This window comes from Vipera berus (assembly GCF_964194415.1).
Source record: "Vipera berus genome assembly, chromosome: 16".
Taxonomy (NCBI): domain Eukaryota; kingdom Metazoa; phylum Chordata; class Lepidosauria; order Squamata; family Viperidae; genus Vipera; species Vipera berus.
The window spans coordinates 3585656-3601979 of NC_138219.1; the positions used below are offsets into that span (position 1 = coordinate 3585656).

General features: G+C 49.1%; 1 protein-coding gene across 3 annotated transcripts in view; it reads left to right on the forward strand.

Annotated features, from left to right (window-relative positions):
* Window positions 1-16324, forward strand: part of ARHGEF2 (Rho/Rac guanine nucleotide exchange factor 2) — a 73215-nt gene that overhangs the window by 24005 nt on the left and 32886 nt on the right. For all 3 annotated transcript variants that reach the window (XM_081340516.1, XM_081340518.1, XM_081340517.1), the window contains exon 2: window positions 1041-1191. In XM_081340516.1, coding sequence (XP_081196642.1) covers window positions 1041-1191 — 151 coding nt within the window. The remainder of the gene's footprint in view (window positions 1-1040; window positions 1192-16324) is intronic.

A 16324-nucleotide genomic window follows, 5' to 3' on the forward strand; every position in this document is an offset into this window, starting at 1 on the left:
AGCCTAATTAATTTCTGCTTTATGGTAAAGAGGTGGCATTCAGCTGCTGTTGTTTGGGGTTTGGGGGGGGTTTTTTGGTTTTTTTTTTTTGAATTGCGTCTTGGCTGGCTTGTTTGAGTCACTTGAAGAAGTTGCTCAGCTTTTGGCTTTGTTCTGAATTCCGTCAATTCCACGAGTAGATGCAGAACTGGGAAGAGTCCTGGCTTCGGGCAGTGGGGTTGGTGCCGATGATCTTAGGAATCCTTGTTATTTGGGAGGTCCTGAAAAGCTCATCCTTTTTCTGGCAAAGCGGGAACAGTCAGCGTGATCTTGGACCGAAATTTATTTTAGTAAAGAAGCGTGCTACGGAACATTTTGGATTTGAGATCAATCAGGAAGGAGGCCGCCAATTTGCTGTCTCTCTGACCCCTAAATACTTTCGGAGGTTGAGATTTTCGGGAGAAGAGAGCACCGCTTGTTTTCGTTTTGGCCCGTGGTCCTTGGCACAGCCCCAGAGCTAAAGATTTTATCTGCCCCTTCCTGAGTCTGTCTGCATTATACCTGCAAAATTAAACGTGATATAGATAGATAGATAGATAGATAGATAGATAGATAGATAGATAGATAGATAGATAGATAGATGATAGATAGATAGATAGATATAGATATATATAGATATAGATATATATGTTTTCTGATGATGACGGATGGGATTCCGTCGAAACGTTGTGCCTACACCTTTAGTTCTACGCGGGGAAAAACCCGAATGACCAAAGATCCATATATATATATATATATATATATATATATATATATATATATATATATATATATATATATATATATAAAAGGTATGCAGTTTCTATGGTGTTAAATGTGAGATGCACTCATTTGTGTGACCCTGCCCTACATACATGGTGGAGTAGAATATGTGAATGCTTTTGGGGTGGCGGGGGAAAAAAAATCAGAATCCAGCTCCTCAGCTCAAGAGGACCTTGTTCACCAGTCCCCGCCTGTTAACAAACACCCTCTTTACTCTTTATTTTGTTTTATTTTTTCAGAACAAGGAAAAAGAAAGGATGAAGGAAGGCAAGGATAAAGACGCCCGCTATACCAACGGGCACCTCTTCACTTCCATCACAGTCTCTGGCATGACCATGTGTTACGCCTGTAACAAGAGCATCACCGCAAAAGAGGCACTGATTTGCCCAAGTGAGTAAAGCCCCTTCCTTACGAACTTGGAGAGCCTACGTGTCATAGTTTGAACGGATTCAGCAGAGTGAAAGTGTGTGTTAAACACCCGGAGGGGGGGAGAAACTGTTTCCCCAATCCTTCCCCCCCCCACACACACACACACTTAAATTCCCCGTAGAGTAGCAAAACTCCTCGTCTTTCAGTTCAGATGTGCACCGTTGTCACAGTTGAGGTAGAGGAGGAATTTAATTATGGGACTTCACAGTTGAGCTTCTTGCTGGCGAGAGAAGCTCAAACATCGCAGCCATCTGAGGCGCTTTTGAGTCTTACGGCCGCTTGTAAGCAAGCATTGGATGCTTCTGCTGGGCTCCTTCTACCCGAGAGAGCGACGAATCTTAGCTTGTCAGGATCTCCCGTGGCTTGAGTAGAGCAGAATCCCCCAACCTTTCCGGCAAGGGGGGGGCGAAGTGATGAGTCCCTACAAGCAGTGGGCAAGTGCCCGCACGGGGCTCCGTTTGCGCAAGCAGCGGGCAGGCGTCCGCACTGCACGCCCCGAATGGCGTGCCTGCGCACACATCCACTCATCGCTCACGCAAGCGGGGATGGGCGCAACAGCCTTGCCTGCCACTTCCGTGGCCCAGCTCCAAACTGCTCAAGGCCCGGGAGTGGGCCATGGCCCGGGGCTTGGGGACCCTCGTTTGAGAGGTCAAGTGAACCTGATGACTCTGGTTGGTTAGAACAGTTGGCCGTGACTGTTCCTCGGCTCTGTTTCCTAGGAACTAAAGTTCTTCTGCCGTTTGTTTTTTTTCACCCCTGCCAAGAGAGAACGGGTGGGAAACCTCGAGGCAAAGGTGGTTTTTTTTTTTTTAATGCTGCCGCTGAGTATAGCTGATGCTTTGGATCTGAAATGCTCTTTCTCTTTGCGGCCGGCAGGGCAATGTAGTTTGATCTGTGCCCTGAGGGGGTGGCGTATTTTAAAGAGCCTTGGTGGAGCAGTGGGCTAATGCCTCCTTAAGTAACACCAGCTGCCTGCAATTAGTGCAGGTTCGAGTCCCACCAGGCTCAAGGTTGACTCAGCCTTCCATCCTTCCCAGGTAGGTAAAATGAGGACCCAGATTGTTGGGGGCAATTAAGCTGACTTTGTAATAATGCCGCTTGGGGTGTGTGTGAAAAGCCCTAATAAGCAGGCATATACATAGAATGAAGGCTATTGCTAAGCACATTGTGCTTTAGATTGTAAGCCGCCCTGAGTCTTCGGAGAAGGGCGGGATATAAATGGGATTTTTTTTTTAAAAAATCTCTGGTTCTTTCTTCCCAGCCCCAAAGACCGTGGTTGAAGGCTGTGCATTTCCTAGGGGCAGCTGTCATGGCTGCACTCAACTCTGGCCCCCACTTTTAAGCTTTCAGCAGCTGAGATGTACCCTTCTCTTCAGCCACCTTGAGAGTGTGGTTTCTCATCCCATACTTTCCCCAAAGCTGTTTTTTCACAAAGCAACTGGGGGTAGTTTCTTGTTTTTCTTTGAAGACGTTTCGCTTCTCCTCCCAGAAGCTTCTTCAGCTCTGACTGGACGGTGAGGAACGGGAGGATTTGTACACCTTGCCGACGGCTGGTCATTTGCCTTCTTTTAGAGGGTCGTTGAGGCCACTTGGAGGTTTACGAGTGTCCTCGGGGTCGCCTGAGTGGTGCAAATGGATGTGGAGCCTTCTTGGAATGGCTGAAAGGACTGCGTGTTCCACACCCATTTGCACTACTCAAGTTGTAAGTCAAAGACTACCTGTATTTACCACAGGACGCCCCATTTCCTTCTGCTAATGTTTGCCTTTAAAAATCACCATAGGTTAAATAAAATAAGGCTTTCAAAACTTTCAGTCCCAATAAATGGGAGGCCATGGGACCAACGCTGATCATTTTTCCCGCTGGAGACAAGCATGTTATGTGAAACACGGTCGTAAGTCACTATCTTCAGTGCCGTTGTAACTTTGAACGTTCACTAGATGAACTGTGGTAAGTCGAGGACTACCTGTATAGCTCTACTACATGGGTAGATACCCTTAGTCATAAGGCAGTGGAACTAGCCCGGGGGTAGGCAACCTTGGCTCTTTTAGGACTCGTGGACTTCAACTCCCAGAATTCCTGAGCCAGCATGGCTCAGCTTGGAAACCTCTCCCTTTCCCCTCAGCGTGGCTGGCTCAGGAATTCTGGGAGTTGAAGTCCACGAGTCCTAAAAGAGCCCAGGTTGCCTACCCCTGAACTAGGCGTTCAGCGGGGTGGGGTGGGGGAACTACCTTTGTTTCTCGTAGTTTTGGCATGCAATGCCCTCTAGCGCCATCCCGAGGGGAGGAGTCAAAACAATTTGTGTCCAGGATGTGAGGGGGGGGGGTCTATTAAGTTATTTTCTCAGCCTTCCTTTCTGACCTGCGCAGTATACCGGTCCTCAGTGGAAGGCAGGCTGGTTGCAATTGTTCTTCCTGCAGTCCTAACTATCTGTTGAAGTCTGCACCTGTCCTGTTTGGTTGCGGTGCCAAACCAGACCGTGATTGAGGTGCAAATGAGATACTCCGTAGTTCCTCTGTGGAGCTGGATCAGTCTGACTGGGGCAGTCTGAGCCTTCCGAGTTGGCGCAGGAAGAACATTCTTCGCCATGCCTTTTTAACTGTTCTGTACCAGCCTGCTACCGGCCCTGCAAAAAAGGCAGGGACAACCCCTCCACAAACAGCAAGAGGCTGGAATACGCTTGCCAAATTTATTGCAACAAAAACAAGACACGAACCAAGAAACAGGAGCTTTAAGAAACATGAACTATCCGAGCGGTTGCCTTCAGCAAACCAGCCCTCCCAGACATTCCCCTTATATAGAGTTCAGGGCGTGGCTTCTCTCTGCCTCCTTCCGAGGAGCCCCATTGCCTTCCTCTGTTTACTCCTGATTGACTGCCTCCTGCGTCGGGCGTCCTTGAACAGGGCCAGCTGTGGGTCATCTTCATCCACACTGTCAGGCTCACACAGCTGGGTCTCCGTAGTGACCAGGTGGGAGGGGCCTGGCTGAGGGCTCTCATCAGCAAGATCTTCAACCCCCTCAGCAAGGTCTTCAACACCCCCCTCCTCCTCTGATTCGTCCGACCCAACTGCCGAACCCACAGGCTGACCCTGAATCACAACATTAACGATGGTTCTGACGTTAGGTGTCCATTTCAAATCCTGGGAGATTATGGAACCCCGAAACTTGAAGGTGTCTACCGTTGAATCCCGCGTTGTCTACTATAGTAAGAGGTGGTAGAATAGAAGGAAAAAAATCCACTCTGGTGTCTACTGTTTTAAATGGGGTGAAAGAGTGCATTTAGCCCACCCACCCACCCAGTGACATTTTAGCATCTCAGCAGCCGGAAACTGATTGCCATCGGCTGTTAAGAAATAATCCAAGATAACAAGCCTGGCCACATACTGTTATGTTTGCTTTCGGTTCACTTCTGCTTACTTCCTTGGAGACTGCAAAAAAATAAATAAAAGGGACTTATGACTGTTTTTCACTCTTAAGACCTTTGCAGCATCCCCCTGGTCAGGTGATCAAACTTCAGACGCTTGGCAACTGGCTCCTCTTTATGATGGCCGCACGGTCCCGGGGTCAGGTGACCGACCCTTTTTGCGACCTTCCGACAGGCAGAGTCAATGGGGGAGGCCAGATTCGCCTTACCGCCAGGTTACCAGCTTCTCGGTTGCAGAGGCTCACTTAACGACGGTGGCAAGGAAAGCCGTAAAACGGGGCAGAACTCACTTAACAAACCTCTCACTTAGCAGCATAAATGTGGGGCTCCATTGCGGCCGTACGTCGAGGACCCACCTGCATTTCGGGGCGACTTTGGCTGGGAAGTGGAACTGTTTTTCGAGAACCGCACGCGCCAGTCTTCTGCTTCTTTTATCTCTACCTCTGCGGTGGGAATTGCAGAAGGAGCCCCTCGGAGAGAGCGGCGGGACCGGTGCCTGGGCGAGCTAAAAAACCAATTTCAGCTGCCTTCCATTTGGCGTCCTCCTCCTCCTCGGCTCCGGCTCAAGGGGGTTTTCCAGGTTATTTGTTTAGCTCTGGAGAAACCCGTTTTTTTGGTGCCAGGATACTTCCTACAGCCGTGGTGGCGAACCTATGGCACGCGTGCCACAGGTGGCAGAGCCCTGTCTGTGGGCACGCGCGCCGTTGCTCCAGTCCCAGGCCTTCAGCTGGGTTTTATAAAACCTTTTCGCTTTAGGCCTCCGCCGCCGTGTGCAAAAAAAAAAGGTTCAATCAATCAATCAATCTCAACTTCTCGCAGGAAAAAAGAAAGATCTCGCAAAGTAGGAATTGATGGATTGAACTTTTAGTCCCACCCAGTCTGCCGTTACCACCGCAGCCACACGCACACAGTGGGCCATGCCCCACCCGGCACCCGACGATACATACGTGGGTTTTGGGTTGCCGTTTGGGCACTCGGTCTCTCAACGTTTTGCCATCGTTGTCCTACAGCAAAAGGGTTTTGCTTTTGGCTCCCTTCAGCTCTCTAAAATGGGATTACAGCCTGTCCTTGACTTAACAACGGTTTATTTAGGGACCATTCAAAGTTAGAAAGGGCGCTGAAAAAGGTGGACCTGACCGTTGTTTTTTTTCAGGCTGATGACCTTTGCAGCATCTCCGTGGACACGGGGATCAAAATCCAGGCGCTTGGCAGCTGGTTCATATTTATGACCGTCGCAGCGTCTCCCGGGGTCATGCAATCGATCCCCTTTGGAGACCTTCTGACCAGCAAAGTCAACGGGGAAGCCGGTTTCACTTAACGGCCGGGGTTACTAACCGAACAGCTGCAGGGGTTCACTTAAGAACTGTGGCGAGGAAGGTCGCAAACTGGGGCAAAAGTCACTTAACAAATGCCTGAAATTTTGGGCTCCGTTGTGGTCGTAAGTCGAGGGCTATCCGCATCCGTCTGGTGGGCCTTACGTCGTCGTGTGGGGCTTCGGTTTCCTGATCTGCACGGAGGCTTTTTGGCCTGCCTTAATTCTTTTTCCGGCTTCTTGCCTGAGCCGAGCTCTTCCAGTCCCCTGGGAGGGGCAGCTGCGTTTCCTATTTCTAAAAAAACCCCCTCCCTCAAAGAAGTGGACTGTGGGCTTCTCAAAGAAAGGGGACAAACCCCTGTGCCTTCTCAGAGTCCTGACCATCCCAAGCGATGGACTTTGGAGGAAGCAAAGGGCTTCCTTGTTCTTTGTAAGGACAAGCGCCACTCCCAGGCCAGCTGCAGACACAGCTGGGCCCTGACCGCCTCTCTCTGCTCGCCATCTCCCCCCCCCCAGCAGATCAAGAGGTGGAGGGAGACAGGTAGCTCCAGGTAGAAGGCAGAGCATGCCTTTCCCCACTTTTCTTGCGTCCCACTGAGAGGCTGGCTCCCATCTAGTGTCCTGGTAAACCTGTTGGGCTGTGACTAGGGAGACGCGGGTTCAAATCCCTGCCTGGTCCTGAAATGCCTTGAATGATTTGGGAGTTCTCTCTCTCTCTCTCTCATCTTCTCTCTCTCTCTCTCATCTTCTCTCTCTCTCTCTCTCTCTCTCTCTCTCTCTCTCATCTTCTCTCTCTCCTTCTCTCTCTCCTTCTCTCTCTCCCCCCCTTCTCTCTCATCCTTTCTCTTCTCTCTCTCCTTCTTTCTCTCCTCTCACTCTCCCCCTTCTCTCTCATCCTTTCTCTTCTCTCTCTCCTTCTTTCTCTCCTCTCACTCTCCCCCTTCTCTCTCATCCTTTCTCCTCTCTTGTCCTCTCTCCCTCTCATTCCTTCTCTCTCTCTCTCTCTCCCCTCCATTCTCTCTCCTTCTCCCTCCTGTCTCTCTCTCTCTCTCTCTCTCTCTCTCTCTCTCTCTCTCTCTCTCTCTCTCTCTCTCTCTCTCTCTCTCTCTCTCTCTCTCTCTCTCTCTCTCTTTTCCCTTCCCCCCCCCCTCCAGCCTATCTTTAGGGCTGTTTGCTGAGTTTTTCCTTTATATTGAGTAGACAGAATGAAGGGTATAAATGCAATCAATATCAGTAAGAAGCAATGATTCATAGGCTCTCCGTTTCTCGTCCTCGTTTATTTTTCTCGTTTGGGCCTTTGCTAAGTCTGCTGAAATCAGAGCCTGCACCCTGCCAACTCTCAGCCCCCCAGCTTCTGCCGCCTGGGCTCAGCTCTGGAGGAGGAGGAGGAGGAGTGTGTGAACTGTGTGGGTGCACCCTAATCCCACACTTGGTGTGCGAAGACTGCCCGTTCTGTGCGAGCTGCAACAGCCTCTTGCTAAGCAGACGGCGCTGTCGGGATTTCTCTTCCCTGCTATAAATTAGGGTGGGCTGGGCCTGGGATTAGCTTGGATTTATCGACGTGTTGTGTGAAACCTGCCCTTTTGGTTACTTCATGTCAATGCCGGTTTAGCACATTTGAGACTAAGATTTTAAAGGCGTTCATTCCAAATTAATATTCCTTTGGCAACGCGTTTTAATTGAAATACTTGCCCGCCCAATGAAGTCAAAAGATATACAGAGCTTGCAGGCACGCAAATTAACCTGCTTTACCATGGTTGTGGAGAGTGGAGGCCGCCTTCAGTTTGTGTTTCTCATATTTGAACTATGTCTGAACAGTGGCGTAGTGTGGGTTGTCAGCACCCGGGGCAAGGCACCGCACGCCTGGCACCCCCCCTGCACAGTGGGCGGCGACCCGGCGGCTCGGATCGGATTCGCACAGCCAGCACTGCAGTGAGAGAGAGTGAGTGAGCCAGGCAGGGGCAGAGAGCTGTGAGTGCGAGCGCCCCCCCCAGATGTTGCGCCCGGTGCGGCCGGCCCCCCCTGCACCCCCCACACTACGCCACTGTGTCTGAATGATGTCGGCGGCTGTGGAATTCTGGGAGTTGAAGTCCACAAGTCTTAAAAGTGGCCAATGTTGGAGACCCCTGTTATACACGGCTGTCCTTCTTCTGCCATTGGGCCAAAAGGGTGTACAGGTAGCCCTCGACTTACAGCAGTTCATTTAGCGACCATTCAAAGTTACAAATGTCGCTGAAAAAAGCGGCTTGGGACCGTTTTCCACGCTTACGACCACTGCAGTATCCCCATGGTCACATGGTCAAAACTCAGCCGCTTGGCAACTGACTCACATTTATGACGTTTGCAGGGTCCCGGGGTCACGTGAGATCCCCTTTGGCAACCTTCTGGCAAGCAAAGCCAAAGGGCAAAGCAGGTTCACTTAACAACCGTGTGTCCTAATTTACCAAGTGCCGTGATTCACTTAACAACCGCGGGAAGGAAAGCCGTCAAAGGGGGCAAAGCCCTCTTAACAAACGTCTCACTTGGCAACAGACATTTGGGGCTCCACTGTGGTCGCAAGTTGAGGACCTGCCTGTATCTAGGCGTGAGGCACCAGCCAAGGCGCAACATCGCACCTTTTTGTAAGAGAAATACCTGGTGTGCAGAAGCCACATCTGGCTGGGAGCCCTTCAGTCTTGCAAAGGCTCCAAGGCTGGGTCTCTCCTGGTTCGTTATTTCACAACTGGGCTGCAGCCAGATTTGGCTGGTTTCCCCTCGTTTAACCGTGGAGTCCGGCTTTTGGGGGGGTGGGGGCAGGGGGGATTTTGCAAAGTTGCATTTGTGCAATCAAGCCATCCCAGGGCCATTGGCAGCCAGGGGCATGGTCTGGCTGAATGGTGTCGTTGTCTTCTGGGCCCTTATCTGGGGCAATTCAGTTCTCTGGCCTTGTAGCTTTCCTTTTTTCCAAAGTTGGGGGAGGCCTCTGTCCCTGAACAATAAGATCCTGTAGCCAGCAAGCTTTAAAACTCTTAGGCTTCCCAGTTGGAAAAAAATATATGAAAATAAGCGATATCTTTGCAAGTGCCGTTATTAGCCATGGCAACAGCACTTAGACTTATATACCGCTTCACGGTGTCTTACAGCCCTCTGTAAGCGGTTTACAAAGTCAGCCTGTTGCCCTTCCCAACAATCTGGGTCCTCATTTTACCGACCTTGCAAGGACGGAAGGCTTGAGTCGGTCAGAACTGAACTCCTGGCAGTGGGCAGTGAGTTAGCCTGCAATACAGGTAGTCCTCGCCTTACAGAGTTCGTTTAGCGACCGCTCAAAGTTACAACAGCGCTGAAAAAGGTGACTCGTGACTTTTTTTTCATAGTTATGGCCTTCGCAGCATCCCCAGGGTCACATGGTCAAAAATGAGCCGCTGGGCAACTGACTCATATTTATGACGGTCGGCGTGTCCCAGGGTCACGTGACCACCTTTGGCGACCTTCCGGCAAGCAAAGTCAATGGGGAAGCCTTATTCATTTAATAATCGGGTTATTAACTTATCAGCTGCAATGGTTCACTTAACAACCGTGGCAAGGAAGGCCTTAAAACGGGGGGGGGGGGAAACTCACTTCACAAATGTCTTGGTTAACAGCGGAAATTTTGGCTCAGCCGTGGTCATAAGTCGGGGACTGCCCGTATTGCATTTTAACCACCGCACCAGCCTGGCTCTTGAAAAGCGAGAAGTAGTGTTTCTTGAACCACTGTAGAGCTGAGACCACGTAGACAGTGGGATTGTTTTATCCTTTTTTATTTCTTGAAATCCAGAGTATGCCGGAATAATGACTGTATATCCGTTAGGTTTGCGCGTTGGGTTTAAGTGGGTTTGTGTGGAAACCTGTGCGAGTGGTCCCTGCTCCAGTCTGGTCCCAGTGATGAGTGCAGAGCTGCCTGTCCTGTTGGCCCAGTATTGAGTTGCCTGCTCCAGTTAGCCACAGGTTTGTTGAGTATGGCTTGGGCATGTGTGCAGGGCACCCAAGGCAAGCATTCTGCCCCAGATCTGGCTTGGCTTCTCACCATCTCCTTGGACAGGGGTAGGCCACCTTGGCTCTTTTGTGACTCGTGGACTTCAACTCCCAGAATTCCCGAGCCAGCATTGCTGAGGGGAAAGGGAGAGGTTTCCAAGCTGAGCCATGCCAGCTCAGGAATTCTGGGAGTTGAAGTCCACAAGTCATGAAGGCGCCATAGTTCCCCCATGCTGGCTCGGGAATTCTGGGAGTTGAAGTCCACCAGTCATGAAGGGGCCATAGTTCCCCCATGCTGGCTCAGGAATTCTGGGAGTTGAAGTCCACCAGTCATGAAGGGGCCATAGTTCCCCCATGCTGGCTCGGGACTTCTGGGAGTTGAAGTCCACCAGTCATGAAGGGGCCATAGTTCCCCCATGCTGGCTCAGGAATTCTGGGAGTTGAAGTCCACAAGTCATGAAGAGGGCAAAGTTTCCACCATGCTGGCTCAGGAATTCTGGGAGTTGAAGTCCACCAGTCATGAAGGGGCCATAGTTCCCCCATGCTGGCTCGGGAATTCTGGGAGTTGAAGTCCACCAGTCATGAAGGGGCCATAGTTCCCCCATGCTGGCTCGGGAATTCTGGGAGTTGAAGTCCACCAGTCATGAAGAGGGCAAAGTTTCCACCATGCTGGCTCAGGAATTCTGGGAGTTGAAGTCCACAAGTCATGAAGAGGGCAAAGTTTCCACCATGCTGGCTCAGGAATTCTGGGAGTTGAAGTCCACCAGTCATGAAGGGGCCATAGTTCCCCCATGCTGGCTCGGGAATTCTGGGAGTTGAAGTCCACAAGTCATAGGTGTGTTAACCTAGGTAGGACCTACTGTACGTGCTGAGGGACTGCATCCCTTTGGCTAAGCCAGTTTTCTTCCAAATAATCTGCTCACCATCTCCATTGGGGAAACATTTGCTTAATGATTGGAGATTCTTGTGCCGCTGGCTGGCACCATCCCGTCCAGGCCTCGGTGGCCGGAATGGGACACCTTGTCACAGCCAACTCGCCATGGCCAATTCGCTGCAGCCAACTTGCCAACTCACCACAAGACACTTGCCACGGGACAGTTGAACGATTCAATGTAATCATTTCAAATAATTGAAGCATGATTTTGACTGTGGTTGTTCGCATTCTATTTTGTACCACCACCACCCCCTTCGGCATCCTTTCTTTAATGATTATGTTCCATTATTTCTTCAATATTAGTGTAATTCTTGTCCCGTGGCAATTTCTTGGCCATGGCGAGTTCTTGTCTTGCTCGCTGCCAGGAATTCAATCCTGACCGGCTCAAGGTCGACTCGGCCTTCCGTCCGTCATTCCGAGGTTGGTAAAATGAGGACCCAGATTGTTGGGGGCAAATAGGCTGACTCTATATACACCATTTAGAGAGGGCTGTAAAGCGCCGTGAAGCGGGATATAAGCCTAAGGGCTATTGCTCTTGCTATTTTCACCTTGGCTATTGTTGCCTTTGGAGGGCTCCAATGCTCTCCGGCCTTTTTCCTCCCCCTCCTCTCCAGCGCTAATTCAGCAAAGCCAGGATGGGGCAGGACAAGGGTGGGGGAGGGCATGTTATGTATGTGGTGAGAACTGGGTCAACAGCACAATTCCTCTCGTGTCAGAAAATATCTACCGACCCCTGGACTGTTTCAACTTCTCCCATCTAGATGCGGCCAGAGGGCATTGCATGCCAAAACAATTAGACACAAAGATAGTTTCCCCCCCCATCCCCCCCCGTCCCATCACTCTGCTGAACACCTAATTCCCACAGCTCTGTGTTAGGCCTAAAGCCAAGTAGTAGGGCTGTATTGCTATTACCCTTCTCATCTTTCCTACTGCCTTCTCACATTGGTGTCCATGATTTATCAGTTGTTGTAACTTATGATTAATGATTTTGTCTGTGATCTATGACCTATCACTTTGTTGTTGTATGTACACCGAAAGCTTATGGACCCGAGACAAATTCCTTGTGTGTCCAATCATGCTTGGCCAATAAAGAATGCTTATTGCTATTGCTATTCTATTCTATTCCATTCCATTCCATTCTATTATTCTGTTCTGTTCTGTTCTGTTCTGTTCTGTTCTATTCTATTCTATTCTATTCTATTCTATTCTATTCTATTCTATTCTATTCTATTCTATTCTATTCTATTCTATTCTATTCTATTCCAATATCTATTCTATTCTACTCTACTCTACTCTACTCTACTCTACTCTACTCTACTCTACTCTACTCTACTCTACTCTATTCTATTCTATTATTTTCCAACATCTATTCTATTCTATTCTATTCTATTCTATTCTATTCTATTCTATTCTATTCTATTCTATTCTATTCTATTCTATTCTATTCTATTCTATTCTATTCTATTCTATTCTATTCCATATTCTATTCTATTCTATTCTATTCTATTTTCTGTTTTCTACTCTATTCTATTTTCTATATTCCATTCTGTTTTCTGTCTTCTGTTCTATTCTATTCTATTATTCTATTCTGTCTTCTATATTCTGTTCTATTCTGTTCCGTTCCATTCCACTGTGGAATACATGTAAAAAACCAAGTATGTCCTTTGGGCTTTTGCCCTTGGCACGTGTGAATATGATCACGACATTAAGCCCCAAGCCATGACTGTATCCCCAATGGACAGGTGAGCTTGTGTCAGAGGGAGGGGCTTGCAGCATCGTCTAGCTTTGACAGTCCTAGATCTGCATCAGGTTTTTCCTCCCCCTCCCCCATGTCTTCAGTGAGAGGAAAGGAGGAGGAATTTTGCCCTTGCTGCCTGGGCTTGCCTTCACAAACGCAGAAAGGATCTTAAAGATCCTCTAGTCCACCCCTCTATACCCAGTGCAGGATTCCATCTTATCTTATAAATATAAATTTAATAAATTCAAATTCAAATCTTCAATCCGTCTGGCAAATCTCAGGCCAGTGTCATTTATTTTACTTTATTAAATTTACATGCCCTCTATCTCCCCGATAAGATGACTCTGGGCAGCTTGCAAGCAAAGAAACGATTTTCCGTCAACTCAAGGACGAGAGGAGAGCTTAGTGGTGCGGAAAAAACCCAGGGAGACCTTGTTTAACTCAGTTAAAGAACAAGGGAGACGTAAGTAGGGAACTTCCTATCCACAGAGTACACTTTGGTGCACGGTCTGGCCGCCTTAAAGCCACTGCAGCACCAAGTGCATTTGACCCTGGAGATGGAAAAGCTTTTGCATTCTCACTTCCTTTTACTGCTTGGAGCTGTGCCCCATAATGGGGAATTGGCTTCCTCAATCTCATCTTTTCTTCCTCCTCTGCATCAAGAACATGACCTCACTTCCTCTTCTGCTGCCGCTGCTGATTCTGGAAACTTTAATTTTGATCAAGAAAGAAGAGAGCTAGGAAGAAAGAAAGTCGGTCCCCTCTTTTAGAGTTGAAAACAACTTGACCAGTTGAAAATGGCCCCTTAAAGGAATCGGTTTAGTAAGCTTTTTAAGTATGTTTACCGGACTGAGCTAAGTTTTTAAAAATATCCAATGTTTATACTACGTCCAGCTAGGTCAGGGGTAGGCAACCTCGGGTCTTTTATGACTCATGGACTTCAACTCCCAGAATTCCTGAGTCAGCTGACTCAGGAATTCTGGGAGTTGAAGTCCATGAGTCATAAAAGACCCAAGGTTGCCTACCCCTGAGCTAGGTGGTAGCACATAATCAGCGTTGGCTGAATTTAAAAGTTAAGCAAACTGCTTGAAAGCCAAACAGGAGACCACTAGGAAATGCAGAGCTGGAGAATAGACTGGCTAGTCATAAAAATATCTCAGAGGAAGTCAAAAGTGGGAGGAGAGGAGAGGAGAGGAAGGGAAGAGAGAAAGAGGAAAGGGAGAGAAGAGAAAGGGGGGAAAGAGGAGAGGAAGAGGGAGAGAGAGGAGGGGGAGAGGAGAGGATCCCCTTGACTTACAAGTGACTTACAACTGATCTTTACCCTTAAATGAATGTCACAGCATCTCTACCATTACAAGATCAAAATTGGGGCACTTAGTAACCAGCGTTGCAGCGTCCCAGGATTGTGTGATTGCCACTTGCAACCATCCCAGTGGCTTCCGACAAGCAGTGTCGATTCTGGATTCGCTTAATGACCGGATGATTCACTTAACAACTGAAGTGACTCGCTTCACCATGGGCAAAAATTGGGCACCTCTCATTTTACTACCTTACTTAAACCATGGAAATCCTGGTCCCAACTGTGGCCGTACGTCGAGGACTACCTGCGTGGTGCAGTATAAGAAAATTATGTTCATGAAATCAAATTTGTCTCCGGGGGTGGGGGGGTGTCTATCTTTGCAAGAGGGCTCCCAATACAGGTAGTCCTCAACCTACGACCACAGTTGGCCCCAGAATTTATGTTGCTAAGTGAAAAGTTTATTCGGTGAGTTTTGCCCCATCTGTCAAGTGAATCGCTGCCATTGTTCAATTAGAAACACGGTTGTTAAGCGAATCCGGCTCCCCCGTTGACTTGGCTGGTCAGAAGGTCGCAAAAGGGGATCGCGTGACCCCGGGACACTGCAACTGTCATAAGTACATGCCAGTTGCCAAGCTTTTGAATTTTGATCACGTGACCCTGGAGATGCTGCAGTGGTCGTAAGTGTGAAAAACGGTCATAATTATTTTTTTTCCCCAGTGCCGGTTGTAACTTTGAACAGTCACTAAGTGAACTGCTGTTAAGCCGAGTATTATACCTGTATTATAATTCTCCCAGGATTTCTGCAGGTTTCCCACCCCGAATAAAAGGGAGAAAAGATGAGCTGTGGAGCATTTTGTGTCGCTGTGCAGACTAGAGACTGGGCAGTCACTTGTCTGCAGTGGTACAGGATCTCCTGCTTGAAGAGAGGGCTGGACTAGATCAGGGCTTTTCAACCTTTTCACCCATTGTACCACTTTTAGGATATGGCAACATCCGAGCACCGCCAGTCGCCTAGCAAGGGGTCAAAAACCTGATGACCAAAAAAAAAAAGGAAAAAAGGGATGAAGTACAGGTAGTCCTCGACTTACAACAGTTCGCTTAGCGACTGTTCGAAGTTACAACAGCACTGAAAAAAGTGCCCCCCCAAGCCACAGACGAGCAAGACCCCTGCCTGCCCGCCCGGCGGCGCTCTTCCTCCTGTCCGAGGTTTTCATGGTTGTGAGCATTTCTGTTGAGGATTGGCAGCGGGGGTGGGGTGGGGGGTGTTTGGTTTTTATCCCCCCCCTCCTCTGCTGGGTGGTCACAGCAGGTTTTGGTCACTTCACATGACCCTGGGACACTGTGACCGTCATAAATATGAATCAGTTACCAAGCATCTGAATGTAAATCACAAGACCCTGGAGATGCTGCAACATTCCAGCTGATTGGTGCTTCTTCTGGGCTCAGCAGAAGCGCCGGGATCAGCGCTGAGCTCCAGCTGGATCCTGGCGCTGATCCTGGCGCTTCTGCTCAGCCCTGACGGCCCTGCAGCTCCAGCCGTCTCTCGCTCAGTCTTGTGCGGTGCTGCCACCGGTTCAGCTCATTCCCCTCCCCTGCTACTTTCCTAGGATGGTCGTGTACCACCTGCCAGGTGCCAATGTACCACAGGTGGTACCCGTACCGCTGGTTGAAAAGCCCTGGACTAGATGACCTCCCAAGGTCCCCACCAGCTTTATTCTGATTCTGACTTCCTTGCTGTTACCACCAGCATCTCTTGGGAAGCCCTGAGACCGTGCGTGCTTGGGGTCTGCTTCTTCGGATCCAGCCTGGCCTTTTCTTTTCCTTGCACGGAGTGGATTCCTTCTCCTGGAGTAGATTGTGCAGCATCTGCAAGGAGATTCTCTCCAGTTTTATTAGCAAGCCGCTATAAACCAATGTGGGGCTTTTGAGAGAGAGAGAGAGAGAGAGAGAGAGAGAGAGAGAGAGAGAGAGAGAGAGAGAGAGAGAGAGAGAGAGAGAGACAACGGCTTGGGAACTCCTCCCACCTTCTCAGCTGCAGACTGGCCTCTGTAGCAGCTGCTTCTTTTAAAACTCCACAATAGGTCTGCAACAGCTCTCCCCTCCTTCCCTGCCCTTCCCTTCCTTTCCCAGTACAGACATAATCAGGAAATGACTCTTTGAACAGTCAAGTTCTCTTCCTGTTCAGATCCGCTTCCTGCCCGCCTTGGGTTTCTCAACGGTTCTCTGAGTCACCGAATTGGTGAAGGGGCCGCCACGTTCTTTAGGCCACAATGGGAAATGCGGGATATTCTGAGTACCGAAGAAAAAGTATAGATTCCCTAAAAAAGCCGAGTGGGTTTTTAAGCCCTCTAGAGAGTCTAGGAGTAAATCAAAGACAGTCTTAATTTTTTTTTAAACT